The 26373-nt window shown below is 44.9% G+C and overlaps 1 protein-coding gene and 2 pseudogenes across 8 annotated transcripts in view; all 3 read right to left on the minus strand.

Moving 5' to 3' along the window:
* TMX3 (thioredoxin related transmembrane protein 3) overlaps positions 1-11723 on the minus strand; it is a 33717-nt gene extending 21994 nt beyond the window's left edge. For 5 of the 8 annotated variants that reach the window (XR_004953765.1, XM_036230117.1, XM_036230120.1 and 2 more), the window contains exons 1-5: positions 11574-11723; positions 10494-10548; positions 6587-6626; positions 5289-5412; positions 505-550 (exon numbers count right to left, since the gene is read on the minus strand). Coding sequence is in view for 5 of the 8 variants with exons in the window: in XM_036230117.1 (XP_036086010.1) it covers positions 505-550; positions 5289-5412; positions 6587-6626; positions 10494-10548; positions 11574-11619 (311 nt within the window). In the remaining 3 variants the exon portion in view is untranslated. Of the gene's footprint in view, positions 1-504; positions 551-5006; positions 5075-5288; positions 5413-6586; positions 6627-10493; positions 10549-11573 lie in introns of those variants that run through there. The other 3 variants (XM_016120994.2, XM_036230121.1, XM_036230122.1) reach the window with 3 other exon arrangements.
* A 1733-nt stretch (positions 11724-13456) lies between these two features.
* LOC118610449 lies at positions 13457-13573 on the minus strand (annotated as a pseudogene).
* A 7039-nt stretch (positions 13574-20612) lies between these two features.
* On the minus strand, positions 20613-20731 carry LOC118610320 (annotated as a pseudogene).
* Positions 20732-26373: the final 5642 nt, after the last annotated feature.

Below are 26373 nucleotides of genomic sequence, written 5' to 3' on the forward strand. Positions count from 1 at the left end.
ACGAGTATAAAATAAACTGAGCCCTTTAGGATTATCACACCATTTCTTCCAACTTATGCGCTGTGTATTAGACTTGCTCAACATCTACAAATCAGAGTTAACATCCATAACTTTGATTCCCTATTTCCTTCCTCTCTGATGAAATCTTTATTACAATTATAGAAAAGTAAACTTTGTTAGGAGACGAGATTCATATGACAAAGCGGAATATAGTCTTGAGCTCAAGAATAAAAGACCTTTCACACCTTGCTCTGCAGAGTGCCTGTCACACAGTTAGCACTCAAAATACATTTAGTGTATCAGCCATGAACAACACAGTTACTTAAATACGAAGAAAAGCATGAAGATGCAGCCCCTTTTCCTCTGATCACATAGTGGACCTAGAAAGAACTGCTGGACTCAAATCTTCAATCCTCCAAGGAAGCTACTAGAAACTAATGTAAGTAAATGTAAGTAGAGTGAACTAATAAAAATACACATATAAACGTACGACACTCAACTTACAGCTTAATTGTTGGATAACCTCGAACTCCAAACTCTGAAGCAATGCCTTGATAAGAAAAAGAATAAATGATTCTAAATTTTTTTAAAAAAATGAGAAACTGAGTAATAAATGAGCCTTTTATTTAAAAAATATATCAACATATTTACACAAACTCAAAGAGATATGTTGTTTTTAAGTCTAAAAAGAATATACACTAACAAAAAAACATGACATTCTCACACAAAATAATTGCTTAACAATCTAACCTATGGGCTGCACAAAATACTATGTATAACAACATAAAAATTGTCAAAAGAATAGCTAGAATTTTATCTTTACAGTACTTATTTTAAAAGACATTCTTGTTAAAAAAAAAGTATACAAACACACATATATAAATAAAATCTCATTTCTCATTTGAATTCATTTCCAGGACAAATAGTTCTTTTAAAAAAAAGTCTTGTCTCTTCCCTTAATGTCTTTTGAGACTTTAAAGAACTGCATTACATTTTAATTTAAAAAACTATATCTGAAAAATTATTTAATTTCTATAGTTATAATGATCTAAAAGCAACTTTATCTACTCGTTTTAAAAGTTTTTTTTATAATAACCTAGAATAATTCCAAATGTTACAAAGACTATTCTCAAATCCTTGCATTAAAATGAGACATGGCTGCTATAATGGCATCTTTTTGAGGGACTGAAATAATAACAAAAGCAAACGACAGAGAATTAGGACTAAAAATTATAGAAATAAAAATAGCAAATTAATACTGTATTAGTTTACAGCTTCAAGGCAATTAGGACAAAAAAAGAAAAAATATTCCCACTTTAAATAGACAATATACGATATATTTACACAACTATAAATAAATGTATTTATTCACGTGATCTCTCCCTCTATTAATTTTCTTCATTTCCAGGATATTTCCTTATCACAGTTGGGTATAAGGAAACTACTTTTATACATGAGTTCTGGTTTGCCAATCACTTTAGTAATCATTAATCTTTGGTTTCAAAACACTCCCCACCAATATGCAAGAATAAAGACAAAGAGAACTTGTGACAAAGTAACATCCAAAATTCCAAGCATACAGGGCGGGATGTCACGACAGTTCGAATTTCTCCAGTTCAGGAATTCTACACACAGAGTGTATACACTGAGTATATTTGCTTCCAACCCCTGCAATTACATGATTGAGAAATAAGCCACTCTCAAATACGCTATAAGAGATTTTTCAATACTTGATCACTGAATAATCCCATCCCACCCCAAAGCAAAGCCCTGTAAGTAACGAGCCATTACAATAATACTTTGAGATTCCCCAACATAGGCGTGCAGCAGAATCACCTGAAGTCCATGTAGAAATACATTCTCATGACCCAGTCTCAGAAATTTTCATTTGGTAGGGCTGTTATGGGCTTTTGGAATCTGAATTTATACGAGCGCCCCAAGTAATCCTAATGCAGGTAGTATGCAGACTAAATGCCGAGAAACACTGATTCTGTGACAGCCTATAAAGTACCGACGGGGATGGAAGAGATCCCTAGGAAACAGGCAATCCTCTAGTATTCTAAAGTTAGACACGGAATTTCATTGGCAGATAGCTTGAAAAAGAAACTCCATTTCTTTACCTGATTCCAAGTTCTACTCAAATGCCTGTATTGGAACTGCCTTGAAGAATTTAAGGGACCTTTAAGACTTATATGCCAAAAATCTATTTATAATCTCTAGACAGTGGGTTTTGAACACTTATCAACTTTTTTTAAATACTAAGAAGAAAATATCTTCTTCTCCATGGCACACAGAACATCTCCTTGACTACATAATAAAGTAGAAAATGCATCCACCACTAACATCGACACTAAATAATACCGATTTACTTACGTTCACTGGTCACTGTTTGTCTTTCCCACTAGAATATTCATCCCATACGAGTGGAAGCGTTTGTTTTGCTACTACTGTCATCACCGACGCCCAGAACGTGCCTGGCGTATCGTGGCACGCGGCAAGCGCTCATTAAATGCCTGCTGAATGAATGCCTTGTATGATTCGAGTAGTCGCAGGATTTACAGGCGGGCATTGCCATGCAGGCTGGGTGCAGGCTTGCTGGGTGGGGGTGGAGGGGGTTTGTTGGTCCCCATCCACGGAGTAAAGGACAGAAACTGTATGAAGCACCATCGCAACGCTTGGCGGAGTGGTCCTCAGCACACGGCACGCCCCCTTTCCCTGCCTAAAGCTAGACGCTTGAGATGATGTGTCACATGACATGTTTCACGCACTGCACAGAAGCCTCTCCTATTAATTCAACATAATGGATAACAAAATGCTAAGTGAAAAAGAAATAAAATCTATTATGATCATGACACCACAGGTGAAATTTCAACCTCTTAATGGTTTATGAAAGTAAAATGATTAAGGCCCATCGTAAAGTATGTAAAAAACTAAGACCTATAAGAACATTGCTTTTCAGTTACAGCATTTGAAATACTTTCTCCTCTAAACTACTTAGGAAAACAGTCTTGGTTATTTTTCTCCCTAACCACAGGGGCACATAATAAGTACTGAATAATGAATTAGAGTCTATAAAATTTGACTTTATGTAAAGGGTTAATTATCAGTGTAGCATCACGTGAGTAGTTCGCTAAGATTTTTACTGATTTATAGGTACTATTTTTATTGATTACCTCTATACTCCACTTTCCTTTATAACGTACTGTTACTTCACAGGATAATTCAACTGATCCCGAGAATGTGCCATGTTTAAGACTTTACTGCACTTGTTGGTCAGTTCTTCTTTCTCCCTCTATTACACTGTAAGGATTTCCATGATGAGGATTTCTTCTGGTTCTTTAATCAATAGAGACTAGTACAGGGCTTGACAAATAGCAGTTAAGTAAATATTGACTATGAATGGTCTACATGAATGAATATATGTACATGCATGCCTAATCAACACATGTGCCTAAACACAGCAATTTACATCATGAGCAACAGCTGAATATTTTAACATTTTTAAAATTATTGCAAGAAATATCAACTCAAGCATATTATTCTCTCTCTACAGTAAGTTCCTGCTATTGATCTCTCCTCCTCTCAAAGTTTCAACAATTCACTCGGTAACTCCAGCTCTAACATCGTATACTCTAGTTCCTATTTCCAAACATCCACAAAGCAAAATACCACAAATTCATGAAAATGCACACAAAATCGAATCTATTCTTTTCCATATGACCAGCGGCCGTGTAGCTCAGTAACTACACTAAGAAACGCACACTATTGTTTTCGATTGTTCTTCACATCACAGAGCTGATCCATCACACCTGTGATTTCACCCTTGACACTCTCTGTAAGAGTCACTGTTTTTCCTCTTTGCTCCACTGCCACCCGCCCAAGTCTGGGCTTCCAGCATCTTCCGCCAAGATGCACACGAAAGTTGACTTAGAGGCTTGTCTCGTTTCTGCTCTTCTTTCCATGCTACATGTTATTGCCCAAAATGTTGTTTCAAATCACTTGCCTTCTCAAAAATATGCAACGCCTCTCAATTGACAACAGATAACATCCAGAACACTTTTTCCCACCTGAGAGGCCCTTAAATTATGGCACTACCACTATCACCTTACATGTGTGAGCCACTGTCCTAGAGGTTTTGGAAATATTAACACAATCCTCGCAACCCGGAGGATTACAGACAAGGAAACTGAAGTTATGGCGTTTTGTGGCACTTCCCCAACGCCAGAGGAGCAGGGCGCGGCAGAGCTGGAAGACACAGGTCTGTCCCCGGGGTTGTAACGAGAGCACAATGCTGACTTCCCAAAAGGGAAGACGCGCCACACACTTCCACCCACTCACTGAGAAAAAGGGAACCTGCTCTGCGGAACGCGGTGAGGGACTTCACATGTGCTGTGTGCCCGAAACCTCAGAACCACCGATGAAAGAGCCGCTGCCACAAACATTTACCAGTGTACGAACTGGAGACGCGAGAAGCCAAAGCGCGAGAGCAGCAGGCGGAGCCGGGCGTGACGCCAGTCGGCTCTCTGGGGCCACGCTCCTCCCACGTTTCTCTGCCTCACCTTGTCTTTCCCCGAATCCCTTAAGACAAGTGTTAGTGAACTTTTTCTGTAAAGGATCATAAATAGATATTTTGCGGGACATACAGTCTCCCCTACAGCTGCTCACCTCGGCCACGGGAACATGAGAACAGCCACTGACAACGACAGCTAACGGACGAGCGTGGCTGCGTCCCACGCGGCTGTATTTACACACACGGGAGCGGCCACCTCTCCTCTGCCTCCGCTCTAAGACGGTCTGTTCCCCCGTCCGTACTTATCTACGCTCATTTCCTGCTCTACGATTTTGCTTTCACAGCCTCTCTAATGGGAATACTTCCCTGACCCTCACTTCTGTTCATCCCGACTCAACGCATCCTTCGGATTCCCATCTCCTCCACCACCACGCCATCTCAGCGCTCAGACTCTCATTCCTAACTCCCACGGCAACGTCGATGCTTTGCCACTCACCTGCTGTGGCCGCCTCGGGTGCTGATTTTCTCAGGTGGCTCAAAGCAGGAACAAAAGCTTACGCAGCTCTAGTGGGCGTAACATTAACATACACCGCATGTTACATAGTCGATGGTTAATTCATTTAACTCATAAAGCCCAGTCTTAAATTAAGACAACTTAAATTTTACATGAACAAAAGAATATACATCTCTTCCTCTTACCTTGAATGCAGCTTTGCATACTTAAAACATTTTCATTATGAGGAGACTGAAGTGGTAAACTGAGTAAATAAATACTTACCAGAATAGGAAGTAGCATCCATCTTTCCCACTTTAACTGGAGAACCCATCCTTTTCATCTCAAGACCAACTTCGTTCCAAATCGGTTCCAGTTTTTTACAATGACCACACCATGGTGCATAAAACTTAAAAAAAAAAAGACAACCACGAAAATGCTATGCTACTGTGGGGATCAACCTTAATGTTTAAAGAATTTCTTTGAATGAATGACCTGATAATAATCTGTTTTAGACAGAAGGTCTAAATATAATTTTCAAAGTGATTACATAATAAGACACATGTAAGCCTCGACAGGTTAACTCCTGGCTTGTAACACAGTGTCGACACTACCGTTGAGTTCATTTGAAATGACTACTAATGACTGTTTAAGACAGATCTATGATTTACAATAAAAACATCTTTGCTTCTAAGTGAGTGTGTCTATGTTATACACGAGACCACTAGGTACATGTACACGCCTCTTACGTGTACATGATAAACATCAATCTATTTACACTATAAAAATTCCAACAAAGTAGGTGCCTTTGCTAGTTTATGCGTAACCGTTGGTAAGACATGGGAGACCATTAAGTTGACTAACGTTTGGCGGAGGGACAAGTCAGGCTGATTAAACTAAAACCACAGTTCTTCCTCCTTCAACACCAGATGGCTGGGGTGGTAATCAGGCACCTCTAGTTAAATGGAATACCCACTTGCTCGTTGTATTTTAAGGAATTAAGACATCTATTTTTTAACATCATCCTATGGAAACGATCAAACATACACCGAGAGAGATTTAAACTTCGGGCCTTCGTGCCTCGTTGCCTGGCTTCTGCGACTGTCAGTCCGCCACTGCCAGGCCACTTTTGCTGCCTACTTTCTGCGTGGACGCACGTTAACACGGGTCCCGAACACCGTGAGTTTAAATACATCCCAAATTTGCACGTGAGAAAAGGAAGGCAAAAATTGTTCCTCTGTTTACTATTCAGATGAAATCTGATTTTGACTGTCAAGTGATGTTAATTCACACAATCTCTTGGATAATATTAAAAAGGGTAAATTCTGTAATAAAATCATCCCATGATCTTCCTCAGAAATAATCCACAAGCCAACCTCATCAGAATTTCATCAAAAACATGTTTCTTGTCAGGAACCGTAAGGCTGATATTCATTTTAATATAAAAACCCAAACAGTACTTTCAGAGAAAATGAACTCAGTAAAATACATAAGTACTAACTGGATATATCTGGGTGGAGAATACAAAATAACAGTTAAAATGTTAGAGGTGTTTAATTAGTACAAGAAATTCACATACTCACATCTACAAGCCAAATGTCATCTTTTCGGTTGTCTTTAAACCTAAAAAACAGAAAATAGGAAACAAATCGTTAGGCAGTTAGGCAGACATAAGCGAAGGGGTGGGTACTGTCATAAGGTTCTTAAACCTACAGTTAAGGCCAAGAGAGCACAGCCCGATTATGAGATCTCAGGTCCCAAGGTGCTCACACCTCTCCACCTGCGACGGTCTGTTCTGTGCCGTGGACAAGAACGGCACCCTTAATCCACCCTCGACGCTGGTGAACCCGCATCTTTAGGCTCTGCTCCCCCTTTGTAAAAGGGTGTGCAATGGAAGGCGGCCAGCAGACACCTTGGCCAAACGCGCAGCACTCGTGAAAAGTACCGTGCAGGGGACCCCGGGCTGCTGGCCTGAGGTGTGAGATCTAGGCTAGAGTGATCTCGTCCCCTCCCGACGGCATATGCAGCCTGCCCTTTAGCTTAATTGTTCATTTAAATATTCAACCACCTCTGCGGATTAGGGGTGACAGGGAGCACGGAGAGTCTGCTGTGCGCCCCTTGACCGGGCCCCTGATGTGCAGCCTGTGCTGCAAACCCAGGGCTGTTCCCAGATGCAGCGTTCTCAGGGGGCCTGACAGGAAATAGTGTTCCTGCGGGGTCTGGACATGTCGCCTGAGTCCATGGGATGCATGAGGATGGCTAGGCCAAACCCAGAGAAAGTGTCAACTGCAATCAGGATCCAGGGGAAGGCTCTGGGTGGGATGTTGGGAGGCCCCGGGCCGCTGGAAGCGACCTGCTCCTGGGGAGTACTCTCAGCCTGATCCAGGGTGACAAGCACAATGGCTTTTTCACGTTCTGGTGTCTTCTTACAGCACTGTCGGTCTGTGCACACCAGCCCAATCTAGGGTGGCATCTTAAGTTCCACAGACCATCCCCTCGTGGATCCAGGAGGCGGCTGGTGCACATCTGCTTGCTCTGGGGTGAAGAATAGTTCCTCTTCTGCACATAGCTGATAAGCAGGACATGCTCCTTAGTTATATCTTCCTTTGTCAGAATAGAGGCCTTTCTGGTAAACATCTACGTAAGTCACAAAACTCTTACTGGGAGCAGAAACTCTCTTTCACCAAGTGTCTCGTCTGTTCATGCACCACACAACCAAATGGCCAGGCCAGGAGCCACAGCCCCGAGTCAGTGAACACACAGCTGTGCTTATCTGCCGGGGCTGGAGCCCGAGTGCGCGGTGGAGGCCCCGGGGCGGATATCTGTCTTCCACAAGGCACGGAGGCGCCACTGCGTGAAGGTCCTCCTCTGCCATGCTTGGCGAAGAACAGGTCTCCCTCGGGATGGGCGGGGGCCACACCCAATTCCACTCCAAGGCAGCCAGCTGGGAGGTGCCGTCCGTGAACCCGGCTCGGGGTGGTCCGGCGGCAGCCTTGGGAGTTCTGCTCTTCGTGCGGCCATGCGACTCCAGCCGGGCCCTGTACGTGCCATTTCCACTTCGCCACATTCCAGAGCCGTCCCTGTTCAGCGGCGTGGCGGGAAGTTCTGCCCGTGAGCCCACTGCACTCGCCCGCCACGGCCCAACGAGAGCCAGGAAGTGTGCGTCTTTCAGCCAACCTGGGGCGCACATGGGCTCGTGCGGGCCCGTGGTGCTGTCCTTCTGCCACGGGCCCCGATCAGTGAACTGAGAGGCTGCTAAGACATCCAACGGCAGACATGGGTCCATGGGGTCCAGGGAAAAGAGGCCTGTGGTCCTGTTCGCTGGGGCCCTGCTCAAAGGCAGTGGCCTCTCTGGTAACCTGGTAATAGGTGCTATCAAGATCCCCACACAGGTTAGGTGGCAGCATCAGCAGCTGAACAGAGCCATCGATTCCTGGGCTTTTCTATTTTTTGGGTCAGAAAGGGCCAAAAGTTTAGTAGCAATCTCATCTGGAATGAGATGTTGTACTGCTTCCCACGTCATGCCCGGGCATTTCGGTGGGGCACTAGGTCCCTGTACCTGGTTTGTAGGAACAGCCCAGCCATGTTGCCATGGTGTCTAGTCCTTGCTGGGCCCTGCCCCTGTCTGGGTCCTCTGGGAAGTTGCCACTGATATAGTGGAAGACCAATGCTCCCGCCCAAGCAGGCCTATTTCTGGACCACGAGCTACCCACTGATGGCAGATGGGTGGGATTTAGACAGCCTCGTAGGAGGACGTTAAAGTGTGCTGAATCTGTCACACATTAAAGAAATTGATCCTGATCAGCTTAGTGGGGAGAAACCTGAAAAAAGCATTAGTGACGTCCACTGCCCCAGACTGGGCTCCCCACGGGCCTCTTCCTGAAGTCAAGCCCCACCAGCGTCAAGGGCAGCACCAGGACACGGAGCTGCCGGTAACCGACAGCGGGCCTCCCAGCACCCAGGCCTTGTGTGAGGCCGGGCAGGGCTGCTGAATGAGACAGTCCTTGGGGCCCTTCGGGTCCCCCCAGCTCGGCACTCGCGACAGTCACTTCTTCGCAGGCCACCCCTAGGATTTTTGGGAGACGATGGCGCTAGGAGCTGGGAGTCGGGCAGGTTCAGTGTCTTCCACGTGCCCCACTAAGACGGCCCTGAGGGGACGGAGGCGAGCAGGACTGCACACAGACTCCACGTCCATCCCGACAGCACGTTCAGAAGGAGGGGCCCTACGTTCTCACCGGAGCCGGCCTGGGCCAGGGCGCCCGTGGCTACCACCAGACTCAAGGCCGGAGGGCATCTCATGTCTCCTCCTCATCCTGGGTTGCAGGGATCACACTCAGCTGTGCACCGAATCCACAAGGTCTGACATGTGCAATTCTGTCCCACCTCCCCAGTGAACTCTGACCTTGGCACAGAACCTCCGGGCCCACCCTAAAAACTTGTCAGGGTCTGGGCACCCGTTCCAGGGTGCTCTGACTCGTCTCCAGACTCACTGGGCAGGACGGCAGGACACCATCTGTAAGAGTCATAGGGGCTGTCCTGTGGTCCCTAGTGGGAACACCCATCAGACTCCTCAGGGCCTGGAATGTGGCCATCGGGCCCACGGTGAGGAGCCTATCCATCTCCTCCCTTGGGACCCCGTTACTGAGGAACCAGACCTGGACATCTTTCCTGAAAGCCTTTCGCCCGACTCACCCAGAAGGCGCCCAGCTCCAACTCCTATGCCACTCTTTGTGCTTATCTTGCGGTGGCTGCTTTTCCTCTACCCATAAATTTGTCAGTTAAGACTTGGACTGTGTCACAGACCAGCTGGGCCGACTTCTTGAGGAGACTTAACTGAGTCTGGTAACAGGCAGGAGCAGCGAGGACACACTTAGAAATCTGCGTCTGGTTGTCTCATTACGAGCTATTCTTAACCCCTCACTGCAGACCCAAGGGATCACTGGGATGGCTGGCAGGGGCCCCTACAGATGTGCTTTTCGGTGACAGGAAACTCGCGATGGTGGGCCACATCTGTCAGGGTCCAGAAAGCACCGAGCTGAGGAAGGTGAGGGTCTTGGGTGTCTGCTCATTCCCCCTCCTCCTCCTCAGGAAAAGTCACCGCTGTTAGGCCATTCTGAAGGACATGTACAGCGACACGGCATAATGAGGTTACGACCCTGCTGACAACGGTTCCCCTCGGAATCAAACGGTTTCCACACGCACTCCGCCAGCAGTCCCCGAGCGGCAGGGCTGGCGAGGTGCTGGCGGGCCCCACGCAGCCCTTCAGCCACGGGGCGCTGCGCTCCGCCAACCGCCCTGCCGCTACGTCAGCTCCGCTGTGCTGAGGTGGCTGCTTAGGACAAGCCAAGCTGAGAGTGACAAGGCTGTATTCACTTCCTGCGATGATGCAAGCCAAGAGGCACACCAGGTGTCTCTCTTAAAAGATTAGATTCACGTAAATATCCACAGTTGCAAGAAGTTAAGATACTGTTTGAAAACATGCATACTCACGATTCATCTAAGTCTTCTACAAATCCTTTACAGAAAGCCATATCAAGTAAAAGAGCTGGAAAAAAAAAAACCCGACAAAATGTATGTCATAAATGCTGATTTATCATTTGACTCATACTATATACTTAGTCACCTATGTTTTTGATTTTTTTTAAAGCCTCCCAAAAAATTCATCACTGAGCCATCCCGGGGCACCAGTGATGCAAAAGCATAAACACTCCGCGTTCAATGACTATTTACTCTGCACGCAGCCATATTGTGGCCGGCGAGTTACACTAATAAATCGAAGACACGGAGATTGTTTTTAAATACACATTTACTCTCATCCTTTTTCCTCTTCACCATTCCATCTTTTGGGTGTAGAAACCGAAATCGTTCTTCTGTATCTACCTCCTTTCTCTCTAGCAGCAGTTACCTCTTGGGTATAAACTCAAAATGCCACTCAAAATACTGCCAGTTTTTTCCTCCCAATTTATAGATAGCAACGAAGTTCGGCTACATCTCTAATGACTACAGAGGTGTGTGTCACATAGTGGGAACTGAACAGTTGTGAAGATGTAAACACTCCACGGGGCGAACCGGGGTACCTGGTGCTGGCATATGGAAGCCGAGGAATTAAAGTGACACGGGTCACTTTACGCACTGCACAACCCCGACAAGCTGGCCACGTCTGTCCCGGGGCATCCCTCTCTTAGCCCCTGGATGGGTAGAGAGTCTTTGGACGTGACAAGCCTGGGAACCTAAAGCCGAAGCCAGGTCTGGCTGCTAGCCGGAGGGGCGGCATCATCCCTCGTGCCTGTCAGTGCGGTCGGCGCTCCTGAAACTTCCTGACACCCCGAGAACCAGACTCCACGGAAGACGGCCGCATCTTCGCGCGCCGGCAGCCGGTCTCCGTCCGAGACGCGCTGGCGCAAGGAGCGCACGGCATGTGCCCAGCCGCGGGGCGCCGCGACGGCGGGGACACCTCAGCGGGCGCCGCAGCCTCCCCCACCCGCGGCCACAGACCCTCCGCCCCGGGCCGGACCCCACCGGGGTCGGGGGGCCGCGCTCCCATCCCCGCCGCACGCGCGCGGCCTTTACCAGTGGCGCAGAGCTGCAGGACGTCCCTGCGCTTCCGCACCGCCATGGCTGCCACCAGGGAGCGCAAGCCGACTCTGCGGAGCGAGGGGAAGACTCCGAGGGCCGCCGCCCGCGCTCCGGAAAGGGAAGCGGGCGCGCGCCGGGGCGGCCGGGCGCGCGGGGCGGGGCGGGGCGCGCCGGCCCCCGCCTCCGAGCATGCGCGGAAGCACGGCGCACGCGCAGCGCCGGGGTGCACGCGCAGGGCCGCGGCGCACGCGCAGTCGCCCGCTCGCGGCGTCGGCGCCCCTGGCGGCCCCGCGGAGCGTGGGAACCTGGCGTGCGGTCGCCGTCGTGTGAGGGCGGCGCGGCGTGTGTGGCTCGGGGGGCGTTTCCGGGAAGCGAAATACCCGCCAAACTTGAAACTGGAGGTGGACGCTCTCTGACCATGCTGCTGGGGGGCGGCTTCTGCCAGATCTTTCCCTCGCTGTGCTGCTCACGTGCTGTGAGCGACCGAATTCCTGGAGAGGTGGGTGTTAGCGGTGGTTAGAAAAGGTGGTACAGAAAGCTCCATTGACGCATTTTTGCCAACCAGAGGAATCCCTTTTAAAAACTTATCTCGAAACCTGAGATAAGTCAAATGCCATAAAATATTTATGTTGCTACCCTTTTTCTACACACAAAAAGATAATTTATGAAAGCGATATAGTTTTAGATGATGGGTCCTGCAACAATGACTACATCTAATTTAGATGAACATTTTATAGGAAATAAAATACCAAAATGTTTAGATTATTAGCTGTGGAATGTGTGTTCTGAGAACAAAAACGAATTGTGATGTCAGCCTTGTTCACCTTAGGTCGAAAATTCCAACAGGCATAAATCTCATAAACATTGCTATGAGATTTGACTAGACAGAAAATTACTAGAAGGACTAGAAAATTAGATTATAATCTGATGGAGAGTAAACCCTAGGTTCCATTCCTTTTATGCATACAGCATAGTATCCAATGCAAACCTTCAGATTCAAATATACTTTTTATTTGAGCGTCTAGTTTATTCTAAGAGCTTAACATGCATAAATATTTAATCCTCATAAAAGTTCTTAAAATAGGAAATAGAGGTGAGAATCCAGGGGCTCAGAGAAGGTAATTAATAACTTTAGTTATGAATTACTTCATAACTAAAAATGATGGAGTCACTGTTTGAAACGAAGTCTCAGACTCCAGAGCTGGTGTTCTTTCTGGGACTCTGCATTGCCTCTCAGGCTTTCTTCCTGCTCTAGGATTATCTCCCTCCATTTTACCTGTCTTTTTCAGTCATCTTATTTTGGCTAATGGTACAAATGTACAACCAGTCACATTCCCCAGGAGTTAGTCTAGTAACTTACCAACTTAATATTTTCCATATCCAACTGGTTGCCACATCTTGCTGCTTTTGTCCTCTAAGTATCTCTTGCATCTGCGGCCATTTCTCCATCTCTGTTATTCTCAAGTCAGGTTCATCTTTTCTTGCTTTGATAATCGAAATAACCTCCTAATTGGGCTCCTAGCCTCTAGTTTCACTTTCTTCCAAGCCATCCTGTGCATCAATGGATAGATTGGTGTTTCGAAACTACAAATCAAAACATCATTTAAAACATTAATACTTCTCCCTGGAATACAGGATAAAATCATAGCTATGTGCTCCGTACAAGTACTTTCATCAGCTGTTTTCTCCAATTTCTCTCCCTTTAGTCCCGCCCTCCCCTAACTATGCGCATGAGTGACAGCTCCCAGCTGAACTTGCCTTGCAGTTTTCGTCCCCTGAACCTTTGGTAAAATGATTTTTATTATGTTAGATTGAATATTATTAGCAAAAACTTCTATGCTTCATTTTCTTTTAAAAAGGATTTTCTTTTTTTTTAACGCCTATGGCACCTGGTCTTCTTAGGTGGTCTCCCATCCAAGTACTACCTAGGCTCAACCCTGCTTAGCTTCTGAGATCAGGAGATTGGGCACATTCAGGGTGGCATGGCCATAGACAAGGATTTCCCTTTTAAAAAGCAGTTTTAGTTTCACAGCAAAATTGTGAAGGAAGTATAAAGATATAAAATGTTAACAGACCAGATATAGCAGTGCACCAAAAAAAAAAAAAAAAAAAAAAAAAGATGCAATTGCATTTTTTTTTCCCCAGAAAAGCAAGCATGGTTTAACATTAGTGGGGGCAAAGCGATGTAAATTTTCCACAGTAACAGAAGATGGAAAATACGTAATCATTTAAATAAATGTGATAAAAGAATTTGATACATATTCACTCCCGATACCAGTCAATCGCGAGTAGTAGGACCGTTCTTCAGGATGCTTTTCTGAACAGGCTGGTTTCCAGCCTGAGCCGTGTTGCTAGTTTCCGCCTGTCGCTCGGCTCTGGTCCCCGTGCAGGAAGCACGCTGGTTAACACCGCTGCTTCCGTAACCATGGATCCAAGAGGTTTGAGGGTGGTTTTTACCGACTCGTCAGCATCATTTATTGGTAAGAGCGAGGTTAATGATTTGCATCCGGTCACAGGGAGACCTCCAGAGATCGCTACTGTCGAGGCTGATTTTGTAGCAGGAACATGCAAAATATTAAACCAAACAAACACACACAGCGAGATTCCCGGACTCCCTAGTTCCAAGGCGTACTGTGTACATATAGGAAGGTGGTTCCTGATTCAAAGCAGACAGTGCTCACAGCCATGACCTGTATGGAAGGTTCAGGTAGGAGCCTGTACCAGGCCTCGCCAGGCCCCTTGCTGTGCGACAGTCATTAACAGTGATCCACATCCTAATGCAACGCTGTCGTTATATGGTTTCCTTTCTCTCTAAGAAATTATAGATTTGTATTGTTATTTGCGGTCCTAACAGTCTTTCTTCTTTTGCATTCAAACCCTGTCTTAGTACAGTTGGCATTATTAGAGATGGGATTTCTTACAGGACTCTGACTCATTTTTGCTAAAAGTATGGCTTAGGCATTATTTAGAAAAAGGACGATTCTGATAGAGGGGATGGAAACGAACTCCTGACGCAGGGGGGTCGCCAAGCCGCAGTAAATGATTCGAAGTAACACAGGCTTTGAAATCAGTTCCCGATAAGACTGCCCATTGCAACCTAGACATGCACGCCAGACACTAGCGAAATAGAAGACAAAGGCAAACCGATGGCCGGCCGGCCACATCAATTTTCTAGCCGCTGCTTCTAGTGTTAGCAAAAGGGAAAGTTCGGAATCTCCTTGAATTGAACCTTGTCCTCTCCGGCTGGCTAATGGAACTCTGACTGAAGGAGCCTGGGCATGCTTAACTTCTGATGGGCAGCCAAGCCCACGAGACACACGATGGTGAGGTCGTTCAAGCGAGACAGTCGATGACAGGGCAGAAATCAGTAAGGGATTACTCAGTGCTGACACAGGCGTTCACATGGCATCTGTTAACATGGCGTCTGAGGATTTGAGATCAGGTGGCGGCGTCTCTGGCTGTGAACACTGTCGAGTTGAGGGAGATGTTCGTACCCACTCAGGGTCCTCCCTTGGCCGCTGACTTGGTGGGGGTAGTTCAAGGGGACGTCCTTGCTGCCTGGAATGGATTATGACAGGGGACGTTCATATTAGAGAAGGGTAATTGGCCTGCCCGTCCCTTGTCATTTAAATGTCAGTATCTATTGATGCAGACAGTGCTGGGCTGGCTCCCCGCGGGGTCCCCCTCACCCAGGTGTTGATAAGAGGTGCCCCACCACCATGCTCGTCATGTGTGATACCGCTCGTAGGACCTCAAAAGATGTGAAAGAGGCAGTTTGGGATCTTTTATCTCAGTTTCCTCCTATGGGACTTCACATAATAGGGAGGTTCGGGTTTCACGAAAGAAAGGAAATCACAACAAGAAAAATGCAAGAATTCGGGACCTATTAGTTTGGAAATCTTCAGACAGTTCGTTTAAAGTGGCATTAAAAAGGAAAATGGCAGAGTGCCCGCCAAAACCTTGATAGAATGTTAGAGGAAGCCAAGGAAACACACTGCCTCTCCTCAAACTTCCCAAAGTCTAAAAAATACCAGGCAGATATGCTGTCTTGTCAGGAATTTCAGAGAGAGAAAGGCTCTCATGAGCCCATGGCATTGAGTTCCAAATGCCCACTTTTACAACCAAGGCAAGATAGCAGTTTTCTTTTACTGTAGCTTAAGACAACAGAAATCTATTATGTTACATCTTTAGAATTCTGCCGACTGCATATGGCCAGGGAGGGACAGTGTGTCATGAAGGGCAGGATCTCCTGACCAAATCCCCGTGGGAGAACCCAGGCCTTTTACGAATGTGTGGGCGGAGTGGCCTGTCGATTTTAGGTCACCCAGATGCAGGAGCGCTGCCTAGACCTGCTAATGAGCCCGTTAGGGGTGATGGAATTAATTTAGGGGAATCAGGAGATACCACTGTAAAAAGAATAAAAGAAAGTCTCCTTAAAAGTTGAAATATATGACTTAAAAAGATACTGTGGGGATGTCTCCTTTTACCCGAATGTATAATTAGTATGGTTGTAATGATTGGTTAACGATTCCCCGCTCTGCTGAGAAAAATAACTAGTAGATCTGCCCTAAACCCAGTCCTAATTGGGTATGAGTGATGGGAGCTGTTTGAGTACCTAAGCGGACTGGAACAGTTCATCTAAGACACTGTCATATGCCTAGGGCAATACAGAATTATCACCCTAATTAAGGACATGTTAGGTGTAGGTGTGTTAGAGCCACATACTCAGCAATGACCTGCCCATGCCCTTGAGGAAGACAGATAGGTCGTGGAGGCTGATCCTGTGGGGTAGTTGACTGTATTTCATAGTAACTCTAATGCTTGTCCAGATTGTTCAGCTGCTAAACAGAGTACCTGAGATTCTGTGGTTGACCTAGCCAATGCCTTTTTTGCAATACATGTTGCCAGGGAGAGTCAATAGCAACATGCATTCATGTGGATTGGTTCCCAGGATGCATCTACCTCGAGGATAAATGAACTCCCCTGTGTATTGTCTCAATTTACTGAGACATGTCTAGTGCGATACAGCTGTACAGGGTTCCAGTACATGCAACTGGTGATGTTATGATTATTTCTGAAACTGAGAATGAAGCTAAAAGCAACTTTACGATGATCATAAATCAGATGACTGATCCAGGATGGTTAATGAATGCTGAAAAAACCTGGGACCTTGCATAGACTATTTGGGGGCTGACACAGGCTGGAGTGTCTTGTAGCGCACTGCAGACCGCCAGGAATGAAATGTTCTTGCTCCCTGGTCCACAGACGAAACAGTAGCCCAAATGCCTAATAGGCCTGTTTGGCTTTTGGAGAAATCATTTGCACTGTTTAAGAGCAGTGTTGGGACAATGTATTTAAATAATCTGGTCAAAGTCGTGTGTGATCGGAAGCCCGAACAAGAACAGGCTTTGGAGCTGTGCAGGCTGTAGCCCAGGCTGTTTCCCGTGGACGTGTGTTGCAGTCATGTACGGCGGCACGGCACCCTGAATGCATCTGCTCAAGACCTGACTTCTCGTGGGATAGTATCTGGAGGTGGGAAAGTATTTAGGGTTAGAGGTCATGGAGGGGGTGGGGGGCATGATGGAGTTAGTGTCCTTACAAGGGAGAAGGAGACAGGCTAGCTCTCTCTCCTCCCCCATGTAAGAATACAGCAAGAAGGCTGTTGTCTGCAAGCCAGGCAGAGAGGTCCCACCGGCCCCTGGCTATGCTGGCCCCCTGATTGCAGACTTCCAAGCTTCCAGAATCGTGAGGAGTAAATGTCTGTCGTTTACGCCATCCATCTATGGTGTCTTGTCATGGCAGCCTGAGTGGACTAATACAGGACCTAATGCTGAAGCAGTATTCTAAATGTCAGCCGCCTGCCTCCATGGAGACTCGAGTCTTTGGCGAAAGCCAACAATTATCTGATGCTGCTTTCTCATGCTTGTCTTTGAAGGACAGTTACTAGCTAGTATTGGCCACTTATTAAGGCTTCTTTAACTGAAGGACACAGAATTATATCAACTGCTGAAATACTCCTTGTTTCATGGGTAACATCGAAAAACTTTCTGACAAGGGAGGAAATGTTCATCATAATGGAAGTAACAGTACGGACACGTCCTGCCGTGGCGCACAGTGGGACTCCATGTATCCGTGAGCAAGCAGCCTGTTTTCCACTGGACTCTCATAAAGCCACCTGAGCACGTGCCTGCTGCAGTTACGGATGGGCCTCGAATTTTCACGAATTTCCCAAGGCTGTAAGGGAACTGGCCTGGTTCAGAGGTGGTGGTTCCAGAATGGAGTGCCACGGGGAAAGCAGCTGCCCGGTGTCTAGCAGGTGGTGAGCTCCTCGCGGGAGAAAGCAGAAGCAGGTCAGCGGCCTGTGGGCTGATGGCGAGAACTGGACACAGAACCTCCGCCAGCCGGTGCATAGTGACTCTTGGACTGGTGCTTCTGGGCTCGCAGTTTGGCCTGGCAAGTGAGCCATAGAGAAATGGACATTGAAGGTACCCTGTGTCAGGTACCACGCTCGGGGATGACTGTAGCCTTTCTGAGTGCGTATCAAAGTGGAACGTTCTCTTGCTCAGCAAAGGACTCCTCTAGTCTCTGAAGGTGGCTGGAGTCATGCTGATGCCCTGGTTCTGTCTCTCGAGGTGGCAAAGTGGGCCCACGATGGGAGTGGACGTGCTGAGACTCAGGCCATGCAGTGATGGACTGAATGGTGACATGCCACTAGGCTCTGCCGAAGCTCACGTTGCTAATAAAGTTTCGCCGCTTGCCAACAGGAAAAGCAACATTTGCAACTGTCTTTTTTGGGAGCAGGTCCAGCACATAGCAGGCAAGCAGACCATGCTGGCTCTTTCTCTGGGAGGTCTTGAATGGCATGTCCAGGCGTGCTGCATAATCTTGATTTGGCTTTTTATACCTATAACTGAAGCTGATGCTGCTAATACTACCTGAGGATTGAACAATGGCAGAAACTGAAGTATGGGGCCAGTTTGGTCCCCCTGGTCGCATTCCCCAGATCACAGTAAAGCTCTAAACCCACACACCGAGAATTTGTTGCAGCTGTGATACCACGCTATCTAAGGAGCAGCTGGCGTGGCCTGGAGTGGGCAGATCAGCCTCGTCTGTTGTCTCTTGCCTTGAGCGGCCTCATCCGTTTACATCAATGCACCCTGCAGATTTATCATGTTCTGCGGGTGTGATCCGTGCTCAAAGGGTTGGGAAATACCAGGATACATAATAACGATTAGTTACTTATAGCAAACATTATTGCCAAGGTAAAACAAAATAGGAAAATTTCCTTTAATATCAGTTACTACGCCTATTAAATATTGCATTTAAAGTTCTGGCTCGTGTAGTAAAATAAAGAAGAAAAAGGGGTGGCATAAGGATGGGGAGTAGAGCAAACTGTCATTAATTATAGATAAGACTGTATTTTGAAAAAGTTGAAAAACTCATGCAAATTATTAGCACTAATAAAAGTTTAACAGAGTGGGCAGGTATAAAATTATTATGGGAAAATTAATTGTATTTCTTTAGAATGACAAAAAGAAAACATACATTTAAAAAACATTAATATTATTAAAAAATATTGCCATTAGCGACAGCTATGTGGATTATAAACATTATTTAAATAAGCTAAAAAGATACCAATAAACTCAACATCGCATAGTTATCTGTTATCTATAGATTATCTATAGACTCAAGGACATGTCATTGAAAATCTTGTTTTTTTAAGGACTTTGACATGCTGATTTAAAAATTGTATAAAAGAGCCAACATCCGAGTCTAGCCAAGACATTCACATAGAAAAAGAGTAAGGTGAAAGAACTTATTCTTCTGGACATCAGTACTTAAAGAGATGAGGATGATTTGGTGCTGGCCCAGAGACAGACAAAGCGACCTACGGACTAGACAGACAGCTCAGAGACGTACATAACAGATCACACGGGTGTGTAACAGATCACACGGGAGGCAAGAACGGATTGAACTGAGACAATATCCGTAAAACAAAACAACTGATTTGGATCCAATTCTTACACCATTGACAATCAATTCTAGTGAGAAAAAAGACAAATGAACAAGCAAGATAGTAAAATCTTTAGAGGAAATATATGAGAATACCTTTAATATTTTGGTGAAGAAAAGAATTTCTTAAACACAGGAATTGCTAGTCAGAAGGAAGAGACTGATACATTCGTTGAGAGGACACCGTGGAGACAGTAGAGTGAAAACCGGCAGAGCTGGGACTGTCATGTGCAACATATGTACCTAAAAAAGGATGTTAATGAAAAAAATCAAGAAAAAATTGATCAAGAAAAAGTGAAAAGTGCGTCACATAACAATGAGCAAAATATATAACCGCTATCTTACAGAAGAAGATATATTAAAAATACGCAAAAATGCTCCATGCCATTAAAATATGTAACGCAAAGTAAGACCTCATTCACGTACTATTTGGTTTTCATTTTGTGTGTGGTCTTGGGACACCAGCAGTTCTCACACTGCTGATGTGAGTAAAATATAGAAGACTGCAGGCCACCTAAGTTTCTCTTAGATGTTTTAATACCAGATATAAGAGGTAAGATTTCATCTAAATAAATTCCTAGATTATGTGTTTCAGATGAGATGCAAGGCTTTCATTATTGCAGGTCAGATTCTCTGATCCATCACAAATAGAAAAATACGAAAATGTTAATGCTTTATTTTATTTATTATAAAAATATCTGTGTTTACTTCTAAATTTCCCTAGGGTCGAAAGGTGCCAACCCAATTATAGAATGCAGTTAATTAGATTATTACTTCTGGAGAGTTAGACCAAGAGAATAATTTAGATTCTTGTCTGTAACCTTGAGGAAACACTTTGAACCTTATTTTTAGTTATTATGCCAGTTTTTTCTTGCTTTCAACAGAGGAGTGACTCATGTGATAATTCTGTCTACTCACAGAAGTCTGTCGCTGCACCGAGGACAAGCCAGTTAGAACATTTAGATTTGTAAACACCTTTTCCCCTGAGCTTTAAACACTTGTAAACATAATGCGGTCTCACGCCTACAGTGCCTGGTCTTCCTAGGCGGTCTCCCATCCAAGTAGTAACCAGGCCCGACCCTGCTTAGCTTCTGAGATCAGACGGGATTGGGCTTGTTCAGGGTGGCATGGCCATAGACCATATTCTTAAAAGTGTGCAAATCTTTCTGTTTTCAATGATAGCACGTTGATTCTGGATGTCATATGTCTTTGTCAGCCTGGATTCCACACTTATGAGGCCATTCCCCTGAGTCAGAAAACGCCATTTAGACTATGTATTTAATACTTACTAGAGGCTGTATCATTCATCAATATGATAAATGTGTCAACGATACCAAAAGGACCGAGTAATGAGATCCAGTAGGAATATATTCTGAACTCTTGACCTTCTTCGGCATATTTAAGTATTTATCTTTTTGTATATCATGGAGTCAGGAATTGAGTAGATTTACTGTATTTTAAGTTATCACAGTCATTATTCCATTTTGGATGCCCATGTTGTCGCAATCAAACCTCTAGAATTTGGTTCCTGTGTCCTTCTGACCTGATTTCACTAAACCTTGAATAGAACCTTGGCTTCTGATAAAGAAGCTCTGTTTTCTCTTTCACCTTCCTTCTCCACATGGAATCAGTTATCCCTCCAAGAAACAGATTCCTTTTCATGGAAAATTGCTTTTAAAAACTATAATCTGGGCTTCATGTTTACACTATTAGTCTGAGGTGCCATTGTCTCTAGGTCATGTTAGTAGACAGGGAGGTACAATTAATTTTATTAATAATTAATGTGCGTTATGTATATGGGAGCGCATGCTCATTGTGTAATCTGCTACGCATTAATGTTAATTCGGCTATATATCATTTGTTAAATTCATTTGGAGGGAAGCTCTTCAAAGAGACAACTGTTCTTAAGACTGAAATCTCTAAATGCCATTTCCTTTTTAATAAAAGTTCGGAAAATTATATGAATCAGTGTAGTCCGAGCTCTTTTTGAAGGAAATTCTTTTATATAACACCGTGATTATATCTCATATCAAAGGAGAAGAGTTAATGGCTTTCCAGTTTTAAGTTTTATGTCTATTCAATAGGTCTTGTTCTTTTCAAAAAAGAAAAAATTTCTCAGTTTTCTGAGTTCAGTATTCCCGGATGCTCTGAGGGACTTCCTCCATTCCGGTGTATGTTCGAGTACTCAAACGTTCTAGTTCAGAGTGGGAGTTAATTTCAGTAACATTCTGTTTCAGGGAAGGAATTTTCAGCCTCCTTCATGTGGGCCAGAGTCCGGAGTACAAGGCTTTTACAAGTATCCTCTGCACTGTAAGTATTTCTAGTACTTAAACTAGTGTTTGTAGGGAAGACCCCACCCAGGTCTCATGAAATAATTAGACCTTGATGTCTTATTCCCCTGAGTAGGTATTTGGCCTTTCTTGAGGGCTTTTTCTAGGAATGTCTCCCGGTTATCTTTCTTTCATAACTCTCACGTGACCACAGATAACATGATTTCATCTATTTGAGGTTGAAGTTTTCTAGTTTTGTCTTTAATGTTTCAGGATGTCATGGCTCACAGAACCATGTACTGTTTCAGGGAGGAAGACATTTTTCTGTACTCTTCTAGGTTCTTCTGGCTGGTCAAATAATTAAATTAACATCTCATGTTAATGGGATGTACATATGGGATGTTAATATGTACGTATGGGAACCCATGTATATTAGGCAGAAAGTTAAGTTCTAAATGGCATTCTGAGCTAAAGATGAGAGCAGGCACCTCGGGCCTTCAGAGTGGGGGGGAAGGTCGTTGGCAGGTTGATAAGAAGAACAGATGTTCAGTAGTTAGATGTTTGCCCTGCCCTGCAGATAGCTTATAAAAAGTTATTTCTGGTGACGGCTTGTTCTTATGGGGCAGGCCCCTACTTTAAATTCTTTAAGGGGAGAGGTACATGTTTCTCATGAGCTGGCAGGGTCTCGATTGCTTTCAGCTCAAAATAATCTATATGCCAGTATAGCACATCTTAGGGTGTCCTGTTCCGACTTCCTTCAACAGAAGACTGGAACATCAAGTCGTTCCCGCCATGCCAGCTATAAACCAGGGACCACGACAGGTTAACGAGAGGGGGACTGAGGACCTTGGACTGAGAGGCTCCCGCAGGGTGACCTAGCCTAGGAACAAAAGGAAGACGTCCAATACATAAGAACAGTGTAGAGACGTAAGAGCTGGGGAAGGCTTTGTGGAGGCTAAATGGACTTAGTTTATGATGCTCAAGTGAACTCACGAGTCTTTCTGAACGAAAGCAGCCCACGAGTGGAGCCAGAGCCAGCCAGGACGGTGAAGGCGAGACGACGAGCTGGGCCTGACGGTAAGACACCAGGGACAGGCCCCTCACATATTCCGTCCTTGTCCCGGAAGATGAGACCCCAGACTCAGAACCGAAAACGTGTCCTTCATTAAGAAACACATGAGAGAATCATAAAGGAAAGGGGAAGAGCACACATCACATGTCGCTTACTTAATGCACCAACATTACTAACGTGGCTAAGTCCCCTTGAGAATCACAGTGCCTGTGGTCAACAGTGGAGCAGGCAGAAGGGAGGACACTGCGATTTCGGCCGAGGGAGAGACAGGCTGAACTTCGAGTCGTAAGTGAGGACCTGAAGGTCTGTGAAAGAGGCCCCGAAAATACAGGTTTCCACGGGGCCGCAATGCTTTTCTAATGAAACATTAAGAATCTGTCATTTTGTCGAGACTCTCTGGCTCCAACTACTGGCTGCCTTGGGGCCACGTTCTCCATAGTTTGGCTTTGCCAAATAAACCCTTCCACTCTTGAAGCAAAGTAAGCTTGCGTTTGTTGGAGGCATGTGGCATGCCAGGCACATCACACCTGTCAGCATATAGCACATTTTTAACAACTTCAATTGTTATGAATCAGTACCTGTTATAGATGAGTAAACTGAGATTCAGGAAACAAACCATGCCGATTATTTGCCTGAAATGAGAACTTACTTAAGTGGCCTTCCAACTAATCTCTGTAAGTTCAGTTATTAAAAAAGACATGGATGTTTGACTGCATGGGTTTGCTCCATATTGCGGTGGCATTTTCCTCTTGTTTCTATCCATCTGGAAGGTCCTTTAGGTTTGAATTTTTTTTTGTTACTTACAAGAATGGTGACACCTGCTGGAACCATGTGTTCGAGAATCAAAGAGCTAGGTCTGAGCAGCCAACCAATTTGACCCAAGTTCTGCCTGCCTTTCCCCGGAGAGGTTCCAGATCTACATGCAGATGGAGAAATAACAAAGTCCGTGCTTTATTTATAAAGGTTTATTACAGACAAAGCCCCGCTCTCTGAGACACGATTTTGAAACAGCCAAGAGCGTCTAGAGTACCTTTGCAGAGAAACCCACAAAGATGCTTAAAAACTCTGAAAGCCCTTTGCAGTGGTTGCTATGGCAGCGAAAGGAGACCTGTCCTCTGGGGAGGGCAGGAAAGAATAGTCACCTGCCCCCAGGGTAGGTGCTTTCGGGGCTCATTAGGAGGCCCAGGGCTCTGCAAAGTCGACGCTAGGGACATGTCTGTGTGAAGGTGCGTTTATTACATCGGGGCTGTGGAGATGAGTCAGGACAGCAGGGTCTTTAAAGTCCAAAGCGCATTTTCCAGTCAGCGTGGGTCAGTAAGTTCTGAATGCCACGGGTGTGACAATAGCAAGAGATTACTCTCCTTACCTGGCTCAGGGGGAAATGTTATGCATCCCATATATTTGAACCACGAATGGGAATCCATAAATGCCAAGGATTTTATGTGTGTCACAGTTTTAAGTCTATTTCAGATTTAATGCGCAGCCTCCTAATTCAGTATCCTGAAAATGAGTTCCTCACATTTATTTCCTCTCAGGCTTTGATAAATGTCCACATTTTCAGATATTTTTTTTCAGCCTAGATCGTAGCTATTTAAGTGCGTTTCCTGGAAAAAAACAAAACAAAGCACTTAACCATTCATTACCATCCTCTAGACATTTTCCATCTATTTTCCACAGCTCGGCAGGGCAAAGACAGAGCGTGTGAAAGGTGCAAGTACTTAGTCGATCCTCCTTCTTCTCGACCTGTTGATGCTTTCTAGAATTTTGAACCGAGTTCTTATGGATATTATTTTTAATTTCTTTGAGATGCGGTGTTTTAGACCACACAAGACTTCATGATGACATGCGAATATCCTTTCCATCTCTCTTGGAGGAACTCATGTCAGTATTTACTTCACGAAAGTTTATAAAGGACTCCTCTGTGGGAAAAAATGCCTGACGCTTTATATTGTTGACTTGTTTCTATTATAACGACGTATTTAAAAGGACATTTGCTTGAGCATATAATTTGTATCTGAAATTCTTTCCTTAAATACTTAAAACGCACACTACTCCTCGTTCCCTTGCATGCATTCTCATCCTTCTGATCCTTGTTTCTTTGCAGGTGATCTGCCCTAACTCACTAGAAGCTTTATAAATTTATAACCTATGTTATAGGTTAATATTATAATCTCTGTTATATAGAGGGATTATAATAGGTAACTACGTATTATATATAGATGATAATATAATACATAAATTTTATAATCTATATCTTTGATGTCCTTAAATTTACTTTAGCATGTACAGATATGGTGGTTTTTTTTGCGTGTATCCTGTTTAGCATTAAGGAAGATCTGGTAAAGAAACTCAAGTACACACGCCCTGGTTGTCTGAACTGCTCATACTTCTTACTAGGTGTCTTCACCAAGCTGCAGATTGTCATATGTCCAGAACATTCCAATAAGTACTTTTTTTTTTGATAAATAAGATGTGAGATTCAGTATAAACTCACCAATTAGAAGCACCTAATATTGTAAGATCTGCGTTGCTCACAATAGTTCTAACTAAACATTTTTATCTGCAAATTATCTATTTATTTATATGAGTATAGTTGGTACACAATATTATATTAGTTTCAGGGGTATGGTAGAGTGAGTTGACATTTATATACCTTAGGATGCGATCACCACACTAAGTCTAGTCATCATCTGTCACCGCGCAAAACGATCACATTATCGGGCATATTCTCCTGGACAACGTCTCCTAAAGGTTTTACTCCATCCTCAGTACCTTATGTTAGAGCGACGCCGTGTGGCAGTATGAGGTAACGCAGGCCGGCGTGTTGGCCCTGTTCCTCGTTAATCGTCACTCTTCCCGTGAAGTCAGCTCTTCAGGGACCAGATACACTTTTACCTAGCACCTTTATGCCAAATACTGTACCATTTCCTATGAAACGAGTGTTTTGTCACTGTATAGTACAGTTAAGCTGGGCAAGACTTTTCAGAATTTTCAGCGCACGTTTTTGACGTTAGTATTCGCAGGGACGCCTGTGAGGCTGTCCCCGGAGAAACGCTGAGCAAGAGCACAGAGCTCCCCGCGAGTGTCGTTTTCGAGAAGGCCTGAAATTTCAGGCCGTTTAAGGTTTGAACCCTAATGACATCCTGTGGGTTCCCACATTTTTAACGACGTGTGGAGTTTCACTTAATCGAAAGCAGTGATGATCATCGCAAATATTGAGCCCAGGAATAGCATCCGTAACACTCGGAGGTCGCCCCCCACCTTGAGAGTGAATTATCGCTGACTGATTAGGAGCCAGCGTAAGACCTGCGCGATGCAGGCTGCGTTTTTTCTAGCGTTCTGATCAAAATCATCATTTATGTCACTGCACCAGGCACGCCACTTGACACCATGTCCTAATGCCGTACGTCAAGCACATCGTCCTTATGGGATCTTCTTG

This window comes from Rousettus aegyptiacus, unplaced genomic scaffold (genome assembly GCF_014176215.1).
Source record: "Rousettus aegyptiacus isolate mRouAeg1 unplaced genomic scaffold, mRouAeg1.p scaffold_m13_p_12, whole genome shotgun sequence".
NCBI classification, from domain to species: Eukaryota; Metazoa; Chordata; class Mammalia; order Chiroptera; family Pteropodidae; genus Rousettus; species Rousettus aegyptiacus.